Source organism: Electrona antarctica, assembly GCF_951216825.1.
Source record: "Electrona antarctica genome assembly, chromosome: 22".
In the NCBI taxonomy this organism is placed as follows: domain Eukaryota; kingdom Metazoa; phylum Chordata; class Actinopteri; order Myctophiformes; family Myctophidae; genus Electrona; species Electrona antarctica.
In genome coordinates this window covers 22,053,645-22,073,927 of record NC_136805.1, presented here as the reverse complement: position 1 = coordinate 22,073,927, position 20,283 = coordinate 22,053,645, and the positions used below count along the sequence as shown (strand labels likewise).

The following is a 20,283-nucleotide window of genomic DNA, read 5'->3' as shown; positions in this document are numbered from 1 at the left end:
AGGAGTGTATTTGGAGGAACATTGCTATCCAACCTAGTTGTTCTTGTGTGGACCGGCCAACCTGATAGTTGCTATTGCTAGTACAATGACAGAGATAATTCCTTTTTTGTCCTACACAAAATTCCCTTGACAATGAATGGAGAATTTACGTCGTATAGACGGCTATTTTCGGCTATTTTTGTCCTACACAAAGGTTAAATTCCCATTGACAATGAATGGATGATGTAATAATAGAATGATAGATGATCTTATAAGAGCGCCCCTCACTTCACACGGGTGTGTTCATTGTAGCCCCCCGGCCAAGGCGGATGCACAATGGATGATTCAGAGCCTCTATCTTGCCTTATCCCTAAACGTTTTTGCTTTTTTTCAAACTAGTCAAACAGTGATGAAAGGGTTCCTTGTTTAAAAATAAAAAGTGTTCAATCAATAAATGTAGGTGTTTTATTGTGCAGTATTTCATAGCTCTTCTGTTATTTATTCACTTCATACAGATTGAAATCAAGTGAGCCCTGCGTGCTATCACCTTATGTAAAGTTCATTACAGCTAGCAATCTAAAGCATCAGGCAGAAAACATTTGACCACAATTTACAAGAGAGATTATTGTCAACTCAACTGTTGTTCACAACATGGGTTTTGAATGTTTGTGACCATATCTCTTTCAGGTCAAGGATCTGACAAAGTTCTTGGATCCCAGTGGCATGGGAGTGATCAGCTTTGAAGACTTCCACCGTGGAATCACCGCTATTAGCAATGGAGGTGAATAATTTTAATGATGTACTTTTTTCAAAGCTGTGTGTGCTCGCTAATGTATATCTACAGTGAGCTCAGCACGTTTGCAGATCACCACATGGCACCACCATAGGACAAAATCATGGAATTTGCACACCCTATCCTGTCTCTGAACTTCAACCTTTGGCAAAAAGGGCCTTTCTGTATGGAGTTTGCATGTTCTCCACGTGTACCCTAGGGGTAGGTACCCTCTCAAAAAACATGCAGTAATCTTGGTCTCTGAACTACCTCCCCTGGTTAGCCGGGACGCCTGATAGAGGGGAAAGGAACTGGTTGGAATAGCGTTATCCTTCCGCACGCTACGTCCAACCAGGGAAACTCCCCCTTGTAGTGCCCAGGATTACACTAGACAATTGACACTGGGTGAAAAAATGCGTTACAAAAATCGTGGGATAAAAGAAAAAGGTGGAAACAAAGCTGCTGGACTTGTCAAGCAGTCTAAAGGTGTTGTAAAGGTGTTGTGTGTTGAGACCAGGGTCCTTAAACAGTCTTAAATTGTACTTTTAAAATGGTGGAAGAACCCTGGTTGAGACACTCAAGGCCGCAGGTGACGGAGCCGTCTTAATATACAGAATGCTAGCTAGCCTGAAAACAGTCGCTCATGTAAGCAGAGAAACAGGAACCAGGCCTAATTTAGACTTGGTTGGATATCGGTGTCACACATTGAAAATGGCCAATCTACAAGCTGACAATGCCTCTCGGGGTGACATGTTGTGAGCTTGTAAATTGGCTATTTTCGGCGCATGACATGATGCGACACCAAGCATAAAATAAATCAGGCATAGCCCGCTGGCCACGGAGCTCTCCTTGGAGCTAATGAATGCTATCTGGCTCCATCTTTGCCAATGCCTTAGTTCCCCATGGTTTCCCACTTGTCCACGCAATATGCTCACTACATTTTTTCTGCAGAGTCAAAAGGGTGGTGTTGTAAGGGAACAGAAAGACTGACCCATTTCCTTTGTTACCGGATTCAATATGATTTCCCTTTCTAATTTCTTGCCTTCCTGACCCATTTATGAGCTTTAAATACATTTGTGAGTACAATGGGTGCTGGGTGCAATTCATCATGGTGTCCTGACAACGTAGTCATCAGGTCTCGCAGGCTTCATCTGAGCCATTTAAAATGAAGACAAAGAAAAGAAAAAGAGACCGCAGCCTGACTCAGTTTATTTTCACTGACGAGGCCCTCCCCTCGTCTCCCATGTAAATCATGGAGTCACTTTAAACTTTTAAAGGGTATTTTCTCTCATACAACTGCTCGGAACATGTCTGTGGTGGATTTATATACATCGCAGCCACATTGCCTCTGGCCGTTTGACATCATCACGACTGTAAAGTGACATCACAACAAAGTTTCATTTGACAGCACTTGCCTGGCAGTGTTGTCACATCATACAGGTTGTGTTGAGATCATCGCAAGTCACAGTGTTTGCCTCGTTCCGTCTAGCCCCATTGCCATTGATTTGTGTAACTCGTTTCCCAGGGCTTTCTGGGTTACACAGCTCCAGTTACCCGGGTCATTAATAAATAATACACTGGAAAACATTAGACGCATGGGCCGTAATAGGCTAGGTTTCAGAGTGGGAGTGGGGGAGAGATATGGGGTTTGAGCAGAGTCCTATTCGACTGAATTATTCACTGTCCCCTCTTGCCGTCTCTCTTTCCTTTTCCCTCTCTTTTTCTCTGTCATGTATGATCAATGTAATCTTAGCTATAGTATATACCGGTAGTCTATATACGTACGTCAGTGGAAGCTAAGCAACAGCGTTATGTAGTTACTACATAACGATTTGTAGTCAGATCATCACCTCTGTTGTACTGAAGTAGATTACATTTGCATTAAGCCACCATGATCTTTGGGTCTTTCTTGAACAATTGCAGCTAATCAGGGAATTCCAGGAATGAATATTCATGCTTACATAAATGGAGAGTAAAGTCATAGAATTATTAGAAAAAGTATAAACTTGTGGAAGCAGAAAACCTTGCCCCCAAGCAACAAAAATATTTCACCATTACTCAGATTTCAAATAATGTCATGTTTATCTTTCATAGCTTGCTTGAATAACACATTTTCTTCTTGTGATGTTTTATATCTTAATTATAAATGTATTTTTTCTATTTAACCAGAAGTGAAGGTTGTTTTCTACCTTATTACTGTTTATTAATCTTTGGGAGGAAAACAACAGTGATCACATTTAGAAATAAGTCACTTTATATAATGTAGGTAGTGAAGGTAGTGACCCTGTGTGAAGTTCAGAACACTTGTGCAACTTCCCAAGCCTTTCACACACTGCTGCCAGAATTCACCCGTCTATAAAAGCAGTATGGAGATGTTTTCCTTGGCCTGGTAGCACCAATTCCCCTGTTATCTACTCTGGAGTGACACAAAACCTGTTATTCCAGTTCCCAACTGGCCAGCCAGTTTCAATATGAATTTAACTGTGCCCCGCCTGAGCCTCTACCTTTATCTGCTTGCTTCCGCACTTGTTATTGGCAAGAGTGACCTTAATAAAGACAACCCCACAGGCTATGGAAATGCCGCATCCCCTGTGGTGGCTGTGGCATGTCTGGAACAACAACAGTTGGTCAAGAAACCAACCACTGGACAAGTTGAATAGAACTTGTCTGAGCCATTGGAGAATCAAGCACCCCTCTGTCCTTGATTACTTTTTAAGTTGTGCCAAGAGGCTGCAGGCCCGTAGCCCAAAACGGTGCTGACGTCCTCTAGCACAGCCGCATTCAAAGCAGGCTCATAATATTCAAAATGTGCTGTAATGGCATAGGCCTACTAGGAGTTTTGAAGCACCTCCCAGTTACGTAAGACCAGGGTGTACAAAACACTCAGGTTCCAAGTGCGCACTATTTGTGTTCCATTCCCTTTCAGCAGGGTGTTATTCACAACTCTGTTTACTAGATACAGGGCGCCGCAGTGGCTGATAGGAGTCCATCCCACAGGTCCGTCTCAGGTTTCACCATTTGTGTGCAGGTGCTCTCTTTAACAGAAGCCTTTATTGGCATTGTTTCATGTAGCCACATACACCCGGTCACATGGTGCTACTCAGCCCTTGATATACGAGTTGTAAAAGTTACATAATGTTGACTGTTGACACTAAGCATAAAGGCTACCTTTACCGTTTTAACATCAAAGTAGGGCAGCGACATTAACTCTTAAAAGGATCCCTGGCTAATTATAAACATTATACTTGCCCTCTATAACTAAAAAAAATAAAAATACAAACACCTTAAATATTTTATTTCTTTCATAAAAAGAGAATCTTTCACTCAATAGGAACTGCTCAATGTGTGGCCCAGCCCTATGGAATGTATGGAATGCACGTGCTAATAAAAAGTATTTAAAATATCGCTTTGATGCTCATATTAACTTTAGGAAGTATTAAGTTGTTTTTTATTAGCACGCCATAGGGCTAGCTAGATCATATGGACATATGACATCAACTTGCGATGGGAGCAGTTCCTATTGAGTGAAAGATTATCTATTTATGAAAGAAATATAATATTTAAGGTGTTTATATTTTTTATTTTAGTTGTAGAGTGCAAGTATAATGTTTTAAGGCATATTTGTCTTATTAGCCAGGGGTCCTTTTAAAATGTGTGTTGTTCTCTTGACAAAATTTAGCTGAATGCTGGTTGGATACATCCCAGCAAAGTGACCTGTGCAAAATTGTCAACTTGCCTATTCCTTCTACTCCTATTTTTTGACACCCCTGTCAGTTCTGTCAGGCACATTGTTTATGGTACAGTACAAGCACTGCAAACATTAATCTTCTTGGTTAGTTTTTCCTTGTTGACATTGTATGTTTGCATTGTGCATATTAACCAGGGCTCTCCTTCCCTCTGTATGTGCAGGGCCAGAGCCTCAGCTGTATGACGCACACTACAGCCCAGGGGACGGAGCCGTGGGCTGCACCGAGGAGTACGATGAGGTACGATGAGACAGAACCGGAATTGATACTTCCTTCTGTGTCAATACTCAAGGTCCGAAGGTCCAGCTCATTTCCATATATCATGATGCATTGTTCTTTATCAAAAACTAATCCTAACTAATCCAGGTAATATAGAAACCACAAAGACCAGACCATGGCAATCATCAAACCTAAAGAAACTGGGAAACATTTGGCTAGAGCAATGATTCTCAACCTTTTTAATTTCAGGGATCCTCAATTTGTTCTTTGATTCTTTATCTCTGGGGCCCCAATCTAAGATTTGTTTTATTGTTGGACATGATTTGGTTCAATATGGCCAGAATTCCTTTACTACCTAGGTATAGGTAACAGTGAAACTGATTAAAATATCCATTGCACATTATCTAATTGTATTTACTTATACGATATGTAGCCTACTAATTAATTGTGAAGATTACCTATCTATCTTTTGGTGAACATGGGGACCCCCTGGAACCACCTCAAGGACCCCCGGGAGTCCCTAGAAGCCACATTCTCAACATGGACCTAGCAACATCATGTAGATTTATTCTAGCCTGGTGTGGTCCAGTTCTGCCCATGTTCTTTCTGTCTCACTCACAGCAGCACAGTGTCCAGTTCCCAGGCTGAACTCCTGCTGCACTCACACGCATCCCGCTGTAATTGGCCAAGCGGCCAGCAGAGCTATCATTACTACTCTGTGAATATTCCACATGCTTGGCACACATGCCAAATGACATCTGGCTGAATTCTCTAGTTTTCTTTTTTCTGTTCACAAATATTGAATGAGCTGCTGGCCGAGTCGGAGCTGAGATTTTACATGTGCGTGGAATTATGTTTTTTCAGCTGCGGTTAGCATATCTGGAATTCCTGTCTCCTTCTGCACACAGGGGTTGTATATTTAACTATAATTTCTGCAGGCGTCAGCGAGATTGAATTGTTTCTCCCATTGTGTGCACTTGGATCGCTTTAAGTGGGATTGTAGTTACAGTGTGCAGTATCAGCGCCCTCACGTGGTGTGGTTGATAAGTGCACTCCCAGTTTTTGCAGCACATTGATGGAGAATGTTTTTCAGGATCAGCAGTACAGCTTGGTATTAACACTGGCAGGGTGTTCCGTGCTTATCCCATGACATCCCATGCTTGAAAAGAGATGTGCTTCTGTTCTAAGCATCCTCAGCATTACATATCGACCAAAAATGTCCAAAACATTTAAAGGACCACTTTTCAGGAATTGTAAAAAAAAAAAAAAAACTGTCTGTGTTCCAAATAATGGATCCAATGTAGTTATTCAGTCACAAGGACTTGTTAATTCTTTTCATTGGTTAAATATTTATGAAAACTCACAGACAGACTTAACCACTTTCAACAAGGCAGTATTTTCATTCATTCAGTCATTTTTGAGTGGTGCAACCACTCCTATATTAGACAGCTATGTGTGTCTCTGGGTCCCTGGGTCTGTCGGAGCACGAAAATAGCGTTATAGTGTTTGTTCACCACCAAGTGTCACTGTCTAACACACAGACACAGAGTAGACACACACAGGCCAGGGAGGAGGGCCAGTACAGTACAGTACAGTACAGCACAGCACAGCACAGCACAGCACAGCACAGCACAGCACAGCACAGCACAGCACAGTACAGCACTACTCACTTCAGACAGGTCTGATTTTAACGGATTTATATATATATATATATATATATATATATATATATATATATATATATATATATATACACACTAATAAATACATAAAAAGATAAAATGGGAAGATACAAGGTTTCTGTGACGACGATATGCATCACTTGCCGACGCCGTAGGTGTTGATGAGAGTAAGGCTCAATGAGGTATTCAGGCACAAATATGGAGTGAGAACAAAATTCCAGGATTAGAATTAGAGCAGCATGGTGTCCGGAGAGACTCATAAATCTGCCAGCAGCTCTATAATGAGAAGCACTGATACAATGCTTCGTTGCAGATATGTGCCGCTACTATCTCACAGGCTCCAAAGAAGGCAGAGAAACCTTTGTATCAGATCACTCTGGATAGAAATAGAATGTTTTTTTGTGGCTTTCGTCTTTATTTTATATTTTTCATGGAGGGACAGACAGTAGGCTGACAGGAAATGGGGAGAGAGATGGGGGGAAGACATGCAGTAAAGGCCGTCGGGATCGGGAGTCGATCCCGCGGCACACTGCCAGACTGGATTACCAGCCAAGGTGCCTGGACCATTGAGCCATGGCCCAGGCCTACAATGCAGAATTAATCGAACTCTGAGCTAATGGTGTGTGATCAGTCTTGGGTTATTTGTTTTTAAATGTACATTTTAGACCTGAAACGTCCCGGTAGCTAGTCACTATTTCTTGGAAGGCATACTGTAAGCGGCCATATTTGTAGAGTTGGTGGATGTGTTTGAAGTAGACACCACACCTGTATCCCTGGCCTTGTTTTTTCCTCTGGTTCCTGGCAGCGGAGTCCTCTCTCTCAATGGCCACGCTGTCTTAGACCTGTTTGCTTTCAAAACAGGCGAGGTGAGGCTGTTCACCGGAGGCCTGGCAGAAGAGGTACATAAAAACGGCCCCCGTCCAACCCGCCCCCTCCTTCACTAAACTTTCCCTCCCTTTTGGGTTTGGGATATTTCTTTGGAACAGCAAACAACAAATAAGAGGCCCTCTCCTGTTCTCACAATCCAAAATGTATCTGGCAGTCTTTTTTTCTTTTTCTGTCTCTAATTGCCTGTTATTAGGCGCATCGCCAGGGAGTTATGTCAACACTCTATGATATACAGTACTGCACGCCTTCATTCTGTCTGCTGGCTGTGCGAACCGGGACACTGGTAGAACATGGCTTAATGATTTACATTGTCACATGGCGACTAGGAACTAGAACTAGAACCCACGCCAGGAGACATTCGAGATTAAATAGGCGTAGGTCTAATCTTGTGTTGTGTTTTAACCTAGGGGTTGAGGAGTCACTGTCAGTGGTGGATAATAACAAAGTACATTTTCTCAAGTACTGTACTTAAGTGCAATTTTGAGGTACTTCTACCCCACTACATCTCAGAGGCAAATATTGTACTTTTTACTCCACTGCAATTATTTGACAGCTTTAGTTACTATGCAGATTTAGATTATTATTACAAAACATAGAGCCACATAAGCTCTATTTTATAGTTATATGTTTTTAGAGTATATTTACTTTAGCACTTGAAGTATATTTTGATGCCAGTACTTTTATACTTTTACTCAAGTATGATATTGAATACAGGACATTTACTTGTAACAGAGTATTTCTACATTGTGGTATTGCTACTTTTGTTTTACTTAAAAGTAAAAAAGCAGAGTACCTCTTCCACCACTGGTGTGAGTGCCCCAAGCCGCCTTCCCTGGTCTTTGGACTTTCTCTCCCTGTCCCTGTCCCCGCCCCCTGAACACCCAGCAGAGCTGAATGGAGGAATGAGGTGTTTTGATATTTTAAAATGTTCACTCATTTTCTCTCACTCTCTCTCTCTCTTTTGAGAGTGAAAGGGAGGAAGCGCTAGGAGGGGGGGTAATCGCAGGGGTCCCATGACAGGCCAGCTTTCCTGTCAGTGAGGCTGGGCTAGAGAGCATGGTTTTGGGCATGGTGGATAGCCCTCTGGGCCCTGCACCTCCCGGAGCTTTACACAGACAGGTAGGTAAGACAGACCTGCCATTTATGGTGGATTCATGATAATTGCAACAAGCAGTTTAGTTGAGCATTCTAGTTGAGCATTTGGTGTTTTGTGCCCGGAAAATTCAGAAGCTTATGAAGAGTTGCTTGTTTGCTTGTACTTGTGGACTGAAGGTGTCGGGACAGCAGGTTTTGCTTGGCACAGGCTTCAGAAAGGCAACAGGCTGCATCTGAAGCCCACGTGTTCTTTGGTTTTTTGGACGTTGGCGTAATTGGCATTTATACCCGCTTGCTGTATGTGAATGTTAAAAATGGGCTCCCGTTTGAAACTGGTGTCTTGTATTTCTGTTTTGTCATTGGACGTCTTCAGCCATTATCATTTAGTGACCTATTACATCATGGAATAACAAAGACCAGCTGATGCCTGTCAATACACTTTTATGACCACAGCATCTTTACTTCAGCGAATATAGGTAAATATATTCTCTGTGGACTGGAGACATCTATTATGTCTGACAGCAGGTCTGGAAATCTATAAGACATAAAACTGGATATATGGTATGAGCTATGAGGTATTCCTTATTGTGTTTTGTGTTTATATTCAACAGGCATAATATACGCAGTAGTAGCATATATTGGCCTCACTACAACGTTTTCTAGGTGGCGAATTTATTATTAACCCATTCTAACAATCGTGTATGTGTGTGTTCCCGCTAACCGGCGATGATATCATAATTGACCGTTTTTCTCCAACTCTCATCTCATTGTAGCAAAATGAGGTGACAGACAGCGCGTACCTGGGGTCAGAGAGCACCTACAGCGAGTGTGAGACCTTCACGGATGAGGACACGGGAGCCCTCGTACCGCCCGAGATGCACGAGGAGGTGGAGACGGACAGCGGCATCGAGGCCACCATACATGATGCTGATGATATCAGCAACAGGTCAGCATAAGGTTCAGGCATACAAACTGCAATCCATTCAAAGTAAAGTCACAGCGGTTGACTTCCTAGGAGGACCCATTCAACTGTTCATGCTTTGCTTCAGTGCTGCACACATTGGAGCTCCTCCTCAGTATACAGTAGTTGCTTATATTGTCATTATAGGTGCATTCCAGGATTGGGCCACACAAGCAGGGCCGTCAACCTTGTTTTCTCGACGTGTGTGTGTGTGCGTGCGCGCAATTTCTTTCTCTTTGCATTTAAAGGGGGAACTTTAAAGGGATTGTTCACCCCTCAAAATGACTTTTTTTGTTGTCACATTCCTAAGCCAATAATTTGATGACCGGCAGAGTCTGCAGAAGAAGTCTCACAGGGGATTCACACTATGGGTGCGCACTCAGGACCACTTGGCAGATGTTGTGGTAGTGTGAACGATGCGTACCGTTCCTGGGAGCGCATCACCCAACCGTCCTGGGGGGGCGTGTCTCTGGACCGTTGAAGTGTATTCGGATACGGATCGTTCCAATGTGAATGCATGCGTACCTAAAGAAGGACGTGGACTGTTTTTTTAGAACGTGACATAATCTCTAGTCGACGAGCCAAGCGTCAACAAAAATCACACCTGTGTGAACTGAGTGGTGCAACTTCCCCCCCTCTCTCTCTCCTCTCTCATTAGCAGGCAACAGTGCAGCGCTATCTCTCTCTCTCTGTTTCTGGCACAACAGCGCCACTTTTGCCCCTACTGGTACTCGTCACACACAAACATAGTCACATAGGTTAACACGGACATTGCTGTTCCTTGGAGTGGTTGCACCACTAAAAAAAAACACACAGACGCTGCACGATGTGTAACACCAGCGCATTTCTCAACGCCACCTATCTCCTGTTGAATCTGCATATACGCGCAGTACGCGCTGATGACTACATCTAGCTCTTGGACTTGGCATAGTCTCCAAAGTAAAACTAATAATAATAATGCTAAAGTAGAATCCATAGCAAACTAATCAAACATGACACCGGAGCACAGAACTGACTGACAGAGTGAATAGCAGGCTGACAGTGAAGGAACGGCAAAGAGGCAATGCAATGCATTATGGATTTATTGGAGACAAATGTCCCATAGTTGATGGTCAGTGTCCGTGCGTGCCAGCCATCAAGCACACCGCCACCTGGAGGATTAAAGTGTGTTATGCAAGTGTACTCGGGTGCGCTAGAATCAAAGCCCATTGTGAATCATGGCCAGCTGGGACCAGGCAACCGTATTCGGGAACGAACGGTTCAAATCAAACGGACTCAGTCAGTCTCAGTGTGAATCCCCTGTCAGACTCTTTGAGTCTCCTACCAGAGACTCCACCAGTTATTTACCAAATTATTGACTTAGGAATGCGGAAAAAAACAAAACAATCCATGAATTCAAGGCTTCATGGAGTGTGCAATTGATAGAAAATAAGTCATTTCTTGGGTGAACTATCCCTTTAAAAATGTAAATTCTCTTAAATAAGGGTGGGGGGTATTTAACCACTTAGGCCCTACATGCTTTTTTGTATGACGAATAGGGAAAAAAATCTGATCTAGAACCTCACAGAATCGGATTGCGATGCATTTTGAACTAGATCTGCTATTTTCACTATTTAAGACCAGATTGAAAGTAGTTAAGTTCAGTAAGAAAGTTGGAACATTAAACATGGAATAAAAAGAAAAGTACTTTACACCAGATGGCACTAGCTAACCATAATGACTGACTACTCTGATTACCCTCCTATTTTAAACCAAGTCTATGAACAAATTAGACCATTCATATATTTGTTAGAAAAAAAGGGCAGAACATTAATTTCTGTGTGTTTTAAAAAAGGGCGTATTAGAACAAATGGGGGTATGAATGTGGGCTTCTCTGTCCCGACATGCATCTAGAGTACCTCAACTTACTGTAGTAATGTAAGTGCCCCCCTGGGGCAACTAGACACCATCTACAATCCAGGTCAGGATGTAGACTCTGCATGTAGGGATGTGAACTTGATTCTGAAAAGGATGGTTTAGGTCAAAGCTTCTCTGATTACTGATTAGCTTCTCTGTTATAAATCATGTGGATCAGGTTATAATAATATGACCTTCCGGCCATAAGGCTTTCTGTAAATGTGTGTCAAGTCCTCCACTAAGAGGCACAGCCCTGCACTGGCCCTTCACACACGCCTTCCACAGCCTCCACATGCTTTACGAGCCAACTCTGGATCAGGGACTACTTGTAGAGTCTATTTGGGTCAGCAGACGGCGAGATTAAAATGATGCGGTGGACAGCCACTGTGTTTGATCTGATGCTCCCAGTACCTCCGATGTTGTTAGATTGTCTACCTGAAGGTGCTTGAGTTCACCGGATTAACCCTTAGAAATCCTTGTAAATCAGTGTATATATTGTTAGTTATTGTAAGATTTGTGTAAGTTATACCGTATGCATACTGTACATCAAATCCTGTAGATGAATACAAGTTAAAATTCAGGCAACGCTTCCTAATCTGCACCACAGTGAACTAGTTGACACTTTTTGTGATTGTTGTGTCTTTCACTGCTCATCTAAAGATAACTTGGACTAGAGATAAGCAAGTGAAACGGTGTGAGACCTTGTGCACAGAGAGACTTTCTAAAGGTCCTTAACGGTGTGAGACCTTGTGCACAGAGAGACTTTCTAAAGGTCCTTAACGGTGTGAGACCTTGTGCACAGAGAGACTTTCTAAAGGTCCTTAACGGTGTGAGACCTTGTGCACAGAGAGACTTTCTAAAGGTCCTTAACGGTGTGAGACCTTGTGCACAGAGAGACTTTCTAAAGGTCCTTAACGGTGTGAGACCTTGTGCACAGAGAGACTTTCTAAAGGTCCTTTACGGTGTGAGACCTTGTGCACAGAGAGACTTTCTAAAGGTCCTTTACGGTGTGAGAGACCTTGTGCACAGAGAGACTTTCTAAAGGTCCTTAACGGTGTGAGACCTTGTGCACAGAGAGACTTTCTAAACGGTGTGAGACCTTGTGCACAGAGAGACTTTCTAAAGGTCCTTTACGGTGTGAGACCTTGTGCACAGAGAGACTTTCTAAACGGTGTGAGACCTTGTGCACAGAGAGACTTTCTAAAGGTCCTTTACGGTGTGAGACCTTGTGCACAGAGAGACTTTCTAAACGGTGTGAGACCTTGTGCACAGAGAGACTTTCTAAAGGTCCTTTACGGTGTGAGACCTTGTGCACAGAGAGACTTTCTAAACGGTGTGAGACCTTGTGCACAGAGAGACTTTCTAAAGGTCCTTTACGGTGTGAGACCTTGTGCACAGAGAGACTTTCTAAACGGTGTGAGACCTTGTGCACAGAGAGACTTTCTAAAGGTCCTTTACGGTGTGAGACCTTGTGCACAGAGAGACTTTCTAAACGGTGTGAGACCTTGTGCACAGAGAGACTTTCTAAAGGTCCTTTACGGTGTGAGACCTTGTGCACAGAGAGACTTTCTAAAGGTCCTTTACGGTGTGAGACCTTGTGCACAGAGAGACTTTCTAAAGGTCCTTTACGGTGTGAGACCTTGTGCACAGAGAGACTTTCTAAACGGTGTGAGACCTTGTGCACAGAGAGACTTTCTAACGGTCCTTTACGGTCCTTCTCAGTGTGTCTGAGTGGATCATCGGGTCTGTTTTATGAGAATGGAATGTTTCTATCTGTTTTGAATTATCAGGATGGGGCATCAGCCTGTACTGATTATAGTAAGATAAGTTAATCTTTTAAATCTTTTAATTTATCTAATGTCTCATTGTGGTTTTTACTAAATTGGGTAACAGCAATGCTCAATCTTAATTCACAGTCTTGCCAAACTCTCCATTTTGCATCGTCTTGTTGTTTTCTTTCGACGCCTGACACGTTTGTTGAGTGGGAATCTGTTACTCATACTCATTAGCAGTTTGCAATGTTAACTTGGAATGAAGATGATTAACGGTTGTGGGTACTGGACAGTGGCCAGTTATCCTCAGCCCATGATGCTACCCCCACCTCTTAGGTCGCTGTTGTGGAATCTCTCGAGCAGCAAGGCACTTTTAGCAAGGATGACTGACCACACCGCATATGAGCAGATGATTTCGAACAGCTATCTCTCTGACGTTCTTTAGACAGTTCAAACGGGCTGATTGGTTTAGTGTCTAATTCTGATCATTGAAATACAGCTTTCGATCATTGTTTGAGCGTTCGAGACAAAGATTTCTATTTCCTTGTGCAGAAATGTTTGTATTCTTTTCAGGCTTTACTCAACATAAAATATTGTGTAAAACAGGTTTCTTAGGTAAAAGATTAATTACATTTTTGAAAACTAAATTTCAACACTGGGGCTGGGCCAACTAGAGCAGGGTTTCCCTGCAATTTCAGACCATTCATCACCATTCATTTATTTTTCAAAAATAGTTAAAGTAACTGATGTACAAGCTCACAATCTGGCACATTTTGTATTAATATTGTTCATTTATCTTAATTTGTCTCTGGATTTTTTAGGAATGTTTTGTGGGATAAAAGAAAAAAGTTAACTTTACCAAAGGTAAAACAAAAAAAAGCTGTATATTCGCTGTCCATAAAAAAAGGGTCAGGATCCGTGTTTGGATAACACTGAATTAGAGGCTTGGAAAAAGTTCAGTGAAGTACAGAGAAATGCAGTTGTAAGGGCCGGCACTGGAGTAGAGTTAAGTTGTGGCTACTCTACTGCCCTACCTCAGGATAGGGGGGGGGGGGGGGGGGGGGGGGGGGGCGGGTGACACATTAATTCTGACCACTGAATAGGAAAACTTGGGTTCACTGGCCAATTTATAGCTAACAAACTCCTATGTTTCGTGGGGGTTGTGTGTTGGAAGTGCCTTGCGAGGTTGACCTAATTGAATCCTTCCACCCGGGCGTTGCAAGCCGACTGGCTGCAGCACACCGCCGCGTGCATGTCTGAATGAACGTGTTGTTTTTGTGGGGGCATAGTTTGTGCCAGGCACGGGGGAGGAAGTGTTGAGGAATGAGGCCTTATCTGCTGACTGTGTGACCTGTCTCTTGGTCCTGATGACGGATTGGACGGCTCTGCCTGTCAGGGATGTGTTTGGACTTCCCGTTCCATGACTGAGCCTTGAATTCCAGGAAGTGTGGAGTAAGCTCTTTTACGTATTTTCCTTTTTTTCTCTTTAGTTGGAAAGGGGCTAATCTAACTCCCCCAACCCTGATTTTGGAAGGTGCACTTCCTGTGATACCAGTGAACCTCTTTGAAAGAGGATTTATTTTTAAAATATCACTCAAATTACAAGGTCAATGTATTTCTTCGTTGACTTTTTCAAATGATCAAAGGCATCACTATTCTTCAGTCTTGGTAAACAAAAAAATCCACAATTCAAGCACTTGAACATCTTCCAGTCAAAACAACTCTTTATTGCTTCCTACATGCAGTGACTCAACACTGACCTTAAGTAACTGCTGACAGAAGGGCCTTTTAGGCTGTATTTTGCAATAAAGCATAGCTAACCTTGCTTACCCCTACTACTGAAGACAATGGCTGACACATATACAGTAGGAGTACTCCAGGGATTAGGAATCTTAACACGATTAACTAGCTCCACCCACCTATTCCCGGCCCTTTCCATCCAACCCCAGCTGGGAGAGTCAGTGTGCTTGCCTATTAGCCCCTACTTAGCCTAAAATCTGATTAACACCAGCCACTCGCAGCCGCCCTGTCCCGATTCAAACTTGAGTCTAACGGGTGGCACCGATGATTCACTAGCACTCACACGGAACTGCACAATAGCAAGCTGTGAGGACCACAACATCACCCTGGCCACTTTTACCTTTTACAAACCAGAGAGCTGTGGGTTTATTTCATGTTACTGTAAACAAGTGAAACGTCAGGATTCCACTGGGGTTTTATGGGATTTTATGTCCGGTTTCTCTGAGGCTTACACACACCAGCTAGAGGAGTGCCTTCTCTCTCATCACCTGCCCTCTCTATGAGAGACCTAAATATGGGCCCTTACACAGGCCTGGGTTCTGGGTAAGTGTATCCAGATATGTTTTTGAGGGGCGCTAGCCCCTCCTATTCCTATATACAGGTTTGTTTTTAGTTAAACAAACATTAAAAATCACACCCGTGTGAAGTGAGGGGCGCTAATATATTAAAGTCTAACTCATGTTGATTAGGTGATGTAATGGTGATGTAAAAGAAACGGTACCAACACAAACATTAAACGCCATTAACAATAAAGAGACAATATGACGTAATGAGGCACATTATGACGTAAATCTTCCCTTCATTGTCAATGGCGTTTACAAAACAAACATTGAACTAAAGACAGACATTAAACCTGTGTATAGGAGGGGCTGGCACCCCTCAAAAACGCCATTGACAATGGAAAGAGTTTAATGTTTGTTTAGTCGCTAACACAAACATTAAATGCCATTAACAAAAAACTAAAAAGAGAGTTTAATGTTTGTTTTGTCTGTTTGTTTTACATCACCATTACATCACCTAATCATAGCAACATGAGTTATACTCACAGGTCAATACACACATACAGTAATTTGCTGTATTGACTAAATGTTGTTTGAGTTCTGTAAGAAGTTGAGGATTGTGTGAAATGTCATCTGGTGTGCCTGAAGGTACGCAAGTACGCAATAGAAGTACAAGATGCATTTATTTGCGTTTGTAATTGATGGCTATTCAGATAGTTGCTAGTTAATGTATGATATTCAGATATTCTGCAGCTGATGCTCGTATACTGGCTGCTATGCTAATTACTGTTGCACAGACTTGTTTTCTCAGTACTATTTACTGTTGACTTGACTAATGTCTCTTACAGAAGAGTGTCTGCTAAATGCCTACATTATAATTGTAAATTGTAAAATAAATAAAACCACTAAGCCATCAGCGCCCGAGTTGGTAAAGGTTAATGGGTCATTCTCTGAAAAGCTAGAATTTGACCACTATTGTTGTGTGACTACAGATTGTGTTTTGCTGATTTGGACATCCTGTTATCCTGTTGGTAGTTGAGACAACTACAGTTTCCTGTAGGGTAGCAGGGAAGACAAGCTTTCCAGCTATGCACAAGAGCAAGCCGGATCAGAGCCTGACCGATGCCAGATGTTTGGGTCCGATTCCGTTTACGATTTTTGGAGAGTCCTAGACCAGCGATTACAGATGTTTAGACTTTACCTTTTATAAGCAAGAAATAAACAAAAAACATGTGATACTATACAAAATAAAATACAATTTCATATAACCTATTAACCTCACAATGCAACTTGTTGTGAGCTTGTAGATCTATTTTTTCTTCATCATCTTTGAAACTTTTCATCTATAATTATGCCCCAAATAGGGACGCTAGGTTGAAAGTGGTGACAAAAAATCCTGGCGTGTCAGATACAGTGCCAGTGATGTCATTGTCAACAAAGTGAAACATTGTCCAATATATTGGTTGGGCTTTAGCAAGGATTACTATATTTATCCTCCAGTCATTTAGTCACAAGCTAATACTGTCTGCCAATTACTAAACAAACATTGTTAGGACAGTGTGTGAACACTCTCCGATAAGGTTATCGCTTAAGCTTAGCCCACATAAAACCCAGTGAAAGCTCTGCTCACATGCTGCTAGTGTAGACATCACATTTCCTCATTGCCAGCCAAGTACAATGCAAGACATTTTGTTTTCACCAGGGCAGACATGAATGTGAATTAACAGAATACCTTCGATGAGACTATGAATTGCTGCACTTCTTTGCCGATGATAAATCACCAGAGTAAATGGTCTTGTTTGTGATTTGGTTCTTTTCATTTCCGGGCCTCTGGGTCCAGTACGCAAACATCCTGCCAGCTCTTACAGACCAAGCTTGGCACACAGACACACTGAACGACTGCAGCACTTATCTTCTCAAGCAGTCATAATAGATGAGCCTGGCTATGCACACCTGCCTATGTGGTCTGTAAATACTTAGGCCCTCATTTATCAACGCGGCGTACGCCCAAATATGGGTGCACGCCGGAATCACCGCAATTTCCGGCATTTATCATTCCAGCGTGAACTTGAACTTTGGCGTGCGCCCGGCCAAATATCACGTCAGGTCGGGAGCTGTCGTAGGCTTTGTCCTCACCTGTTTTTTTTGTCGTAGAAAAGCGGAGCAGCATTGACTTACAGGCTGTCACAGGCATCCAAACATATGTATTCACTCCTAAAAAATATATAAAACTAATAGATATCATACAAATATTTTTGACATATGAAATTTCCAGGTGTACAAGCAATTAAAATCATGCAATTAAAAATAATGTTGCAAATTAGATGCTTAAGCCATTTAAACAGTGTTTTGCCTATGCGCATGCCACATGCCTACATGGCCTACATGCAAGGATTTGCGCTGCCTGTGCTGGAATAGTTTCATGACATGGAGAGGCATTGGAGGGAGACTGCTGCAGCTGGATCAGTCAAGTCTCCCAACGGGTACAGTAATCTACAGCAGGCCCATGTCTTTCTGGAGTTACGGTATGTGCAATCTCGTCGTCTCGTTTAAGGATAAACCCGACGCTTCGCTCGAATGCCAAATGTGCCGAGCCAGCGCCCAGCCAGCCCACCGCCACCAGTACCACATAAGGTTTAGGCTGTGCATTCATTAGATAGATAGATAGATACCTTATTATCCCGCGGGGGAACATTTGTCAGCCCAGCCACTGCAGCTAGACGATCTAATATAGACTGTCATAAAGTGCATGGTCACAGTGTCACAGACCACAGAGACACAGGACAGGAGGAGCAGGTGCGGTTGTCACGGGCTGTGCACGTCCAAACTCATGCCAATGACATGTGAGCTATTTATTATTTAAGCTTCACAGGTTCAGGTTTTCGTTCACTAATATATATTGTATATTAAATGAATAAAGACTTTAATAATTTAATATACAACTAACAACACAGTGACGCGTGCGTGCGTGCGTGTGTGGCGGGCAGCGAGGCGGGCGAGGAAAAAATATTGGCTTTGCATCATGCAACACCCATGCTCGAATTTGAGGCAGAATTTACACTACATTGATAAATGAGGGCATTAGTCTCTTGAGACAGACTGTTGACGCCATCAAATTCTAAGGAAAAGAGGGCACTGTTTTTCCTTTATTTTTTGACGATGGGTTCTCAGATTGGTAAATATTTGATGCCAGAGCTTAGTAGTTTATTAACCTGTTTCCTATAACCCATAAGTCTTTGCGTTTGTGTGTGCATAACTTCCTCTTGCTGTGTTGCCAGATTTGGCAAGAGAAACAAGTGGCCAGGTCTATGAAAACAAGCACAAATTAAAATGGCAGATCTACAGCTCACAGCGACACATTGTGAGGTTGTACATCTGTTATTAAAAAAAGAGAATCAATTAAAATATATTGAATATATTTTTATCATTTTAACAAAAAACTAAAAATGTATTTTCAGATGGATGTCCGTGGACAATTTTATATTAATCTGGGGTTCCTTGACATGAAGAGCCTTTAGCATCTAAACGTAACACATTATGTTATGTCAACCTCCACAAACACTCATCCACCATCGCCTTGGTCCCCTAGGATGTATAATACAGTATTGTGATATTGACTACTGAAGTTTTCTGAATTGCAAAACAAAACAAAAAAATGCTAGTTACATGTCATGTACTCCTTCCATTTATTGCACAATGACACAACAATTCTGAAGAAAAACGTATTTGCCGGTATGTGCAGCAAATGTGTACACATGGCAAACCATAGCGATTGACAATGTGTGCATACTGTATATCACCCAGTCATTCATGTACCCACTCCTTTTCAGGTTCTCATTGAACTCTGACCTCCACAACCACTCTCTGGTGACCGTCATCGGCGGAGAGGAGGAGCATTTTGAGGACTTTGGGGAGAGCAACACCTCAGAGTTGCTGCTGGAGTCCAGCATGGACGGCACTGAGGAGGACCCCTCCCTGCTGCTGACCCCTGACCAAGTCAACAGATCCTCGCTGCTCCTGTCTCCCAGGTAGAAACCCATCACTACTCCCGAGTCCCAACACTGGGAGATAACGTGGATATTTATGGACCAAGCGTCAAATTATGTGATATATGTCTCCATTGAGCGGTACTTCCTTTAAACATCCTTAATTACACATTTCAGCTGTGAACCTACTGTAAATTAAACCAAACAAGAGTGGCTTCTGTGTCTACTGTCTGGCCATTAACTCTTATGACATACTCAGTGGCTTGGGATGGGGTGGAGTTTCCCCACCCCAAGATAGCCTCTTTGTCAATATAGTCAATTAAAAATACATTACAAAGGCCATGAAGATTTCTGTATTTCATCCCGGTTTGACACCTCACAACAATTTCTTATCTGGTTGCGGTACCTAATGATAATGACACTGTCAGCTACATTATCAACTACAGTCTCCTTGGATGTCATGTCACTAACTACTTTCCAGCGTGACTGTTTGTTCAGAAAGAGTCTGAGGTCAGTCATTGATAAGCACTCTGTGGAGAATGTCCGTCCCACCCTGAACTGCCTTCCTTTAGTCCGGAAGTGCAACAGAAAAGGAAGTAGTCATTCGATCAAGTCTGTTTTCCTCTGACTGTTGTCAGAGTTAGTCAGAGTGAGAATATAGCAGGCTGTAGTTTGTTCCACCGCTGTGTTCCCTTTCCTGAACTCCTTAGTTATCTGAATGCAGCTACTTGACACGCTCACATCGTTATAAGTTGCTGCAGATTCTATAGCTGAGTCCACTGGGACAGAGAGAAGGTGAATGTTCCTGGAACGATCAGACAACCTGAGGACGAGGAGTGCTTAGTTAGCGCACTTGGCCCCTCGACTGTCAAGATACACATTTAGGTCGTCTGTAGTCATGTGAAGTGTCTGTCAAACAGTGAAGTGCACCCAAGCTCTCTCTCTCTCTCTCAATCTCTCTCTGTCTGTCTGTCACATCATACATTT

General features: G+C 42.6%; 1 protein-coding gene across 3 annotated transcripts in view; it reads left to right on the top strand.

Annotated features, from left to right (window-relative positions):
• Positions 1-20,283, top strand: part of rab11fip3 (RAB11 family interacting protein 3 (class II)) — a 47,696-nt gene that overhangs the window by 13,766 nt on the left and 13,647 nt on the right. For all 3 annotated transcript variants that reach the window (XM_079493549.1, XM_079493548.1, XM_079493550.1), the window contains 4 exons: positions 667-760; positions 4,661-4,737; positions 9,155-9,327; positions 19,141-19,338. In XM_079493549.1, the coding sequence (XP_079349675.1) occupies positions 667-760; positions 4,661-4,737; positions 9,155-9,327; positions 19,141-19,338 (542 nt within the window). The remainder of the gene's footprint in view (positions 1-666; positions 761-4,660; positions 4,738-9,154; positions 9,328-19,140; positions 19,339-20,283) is intronic.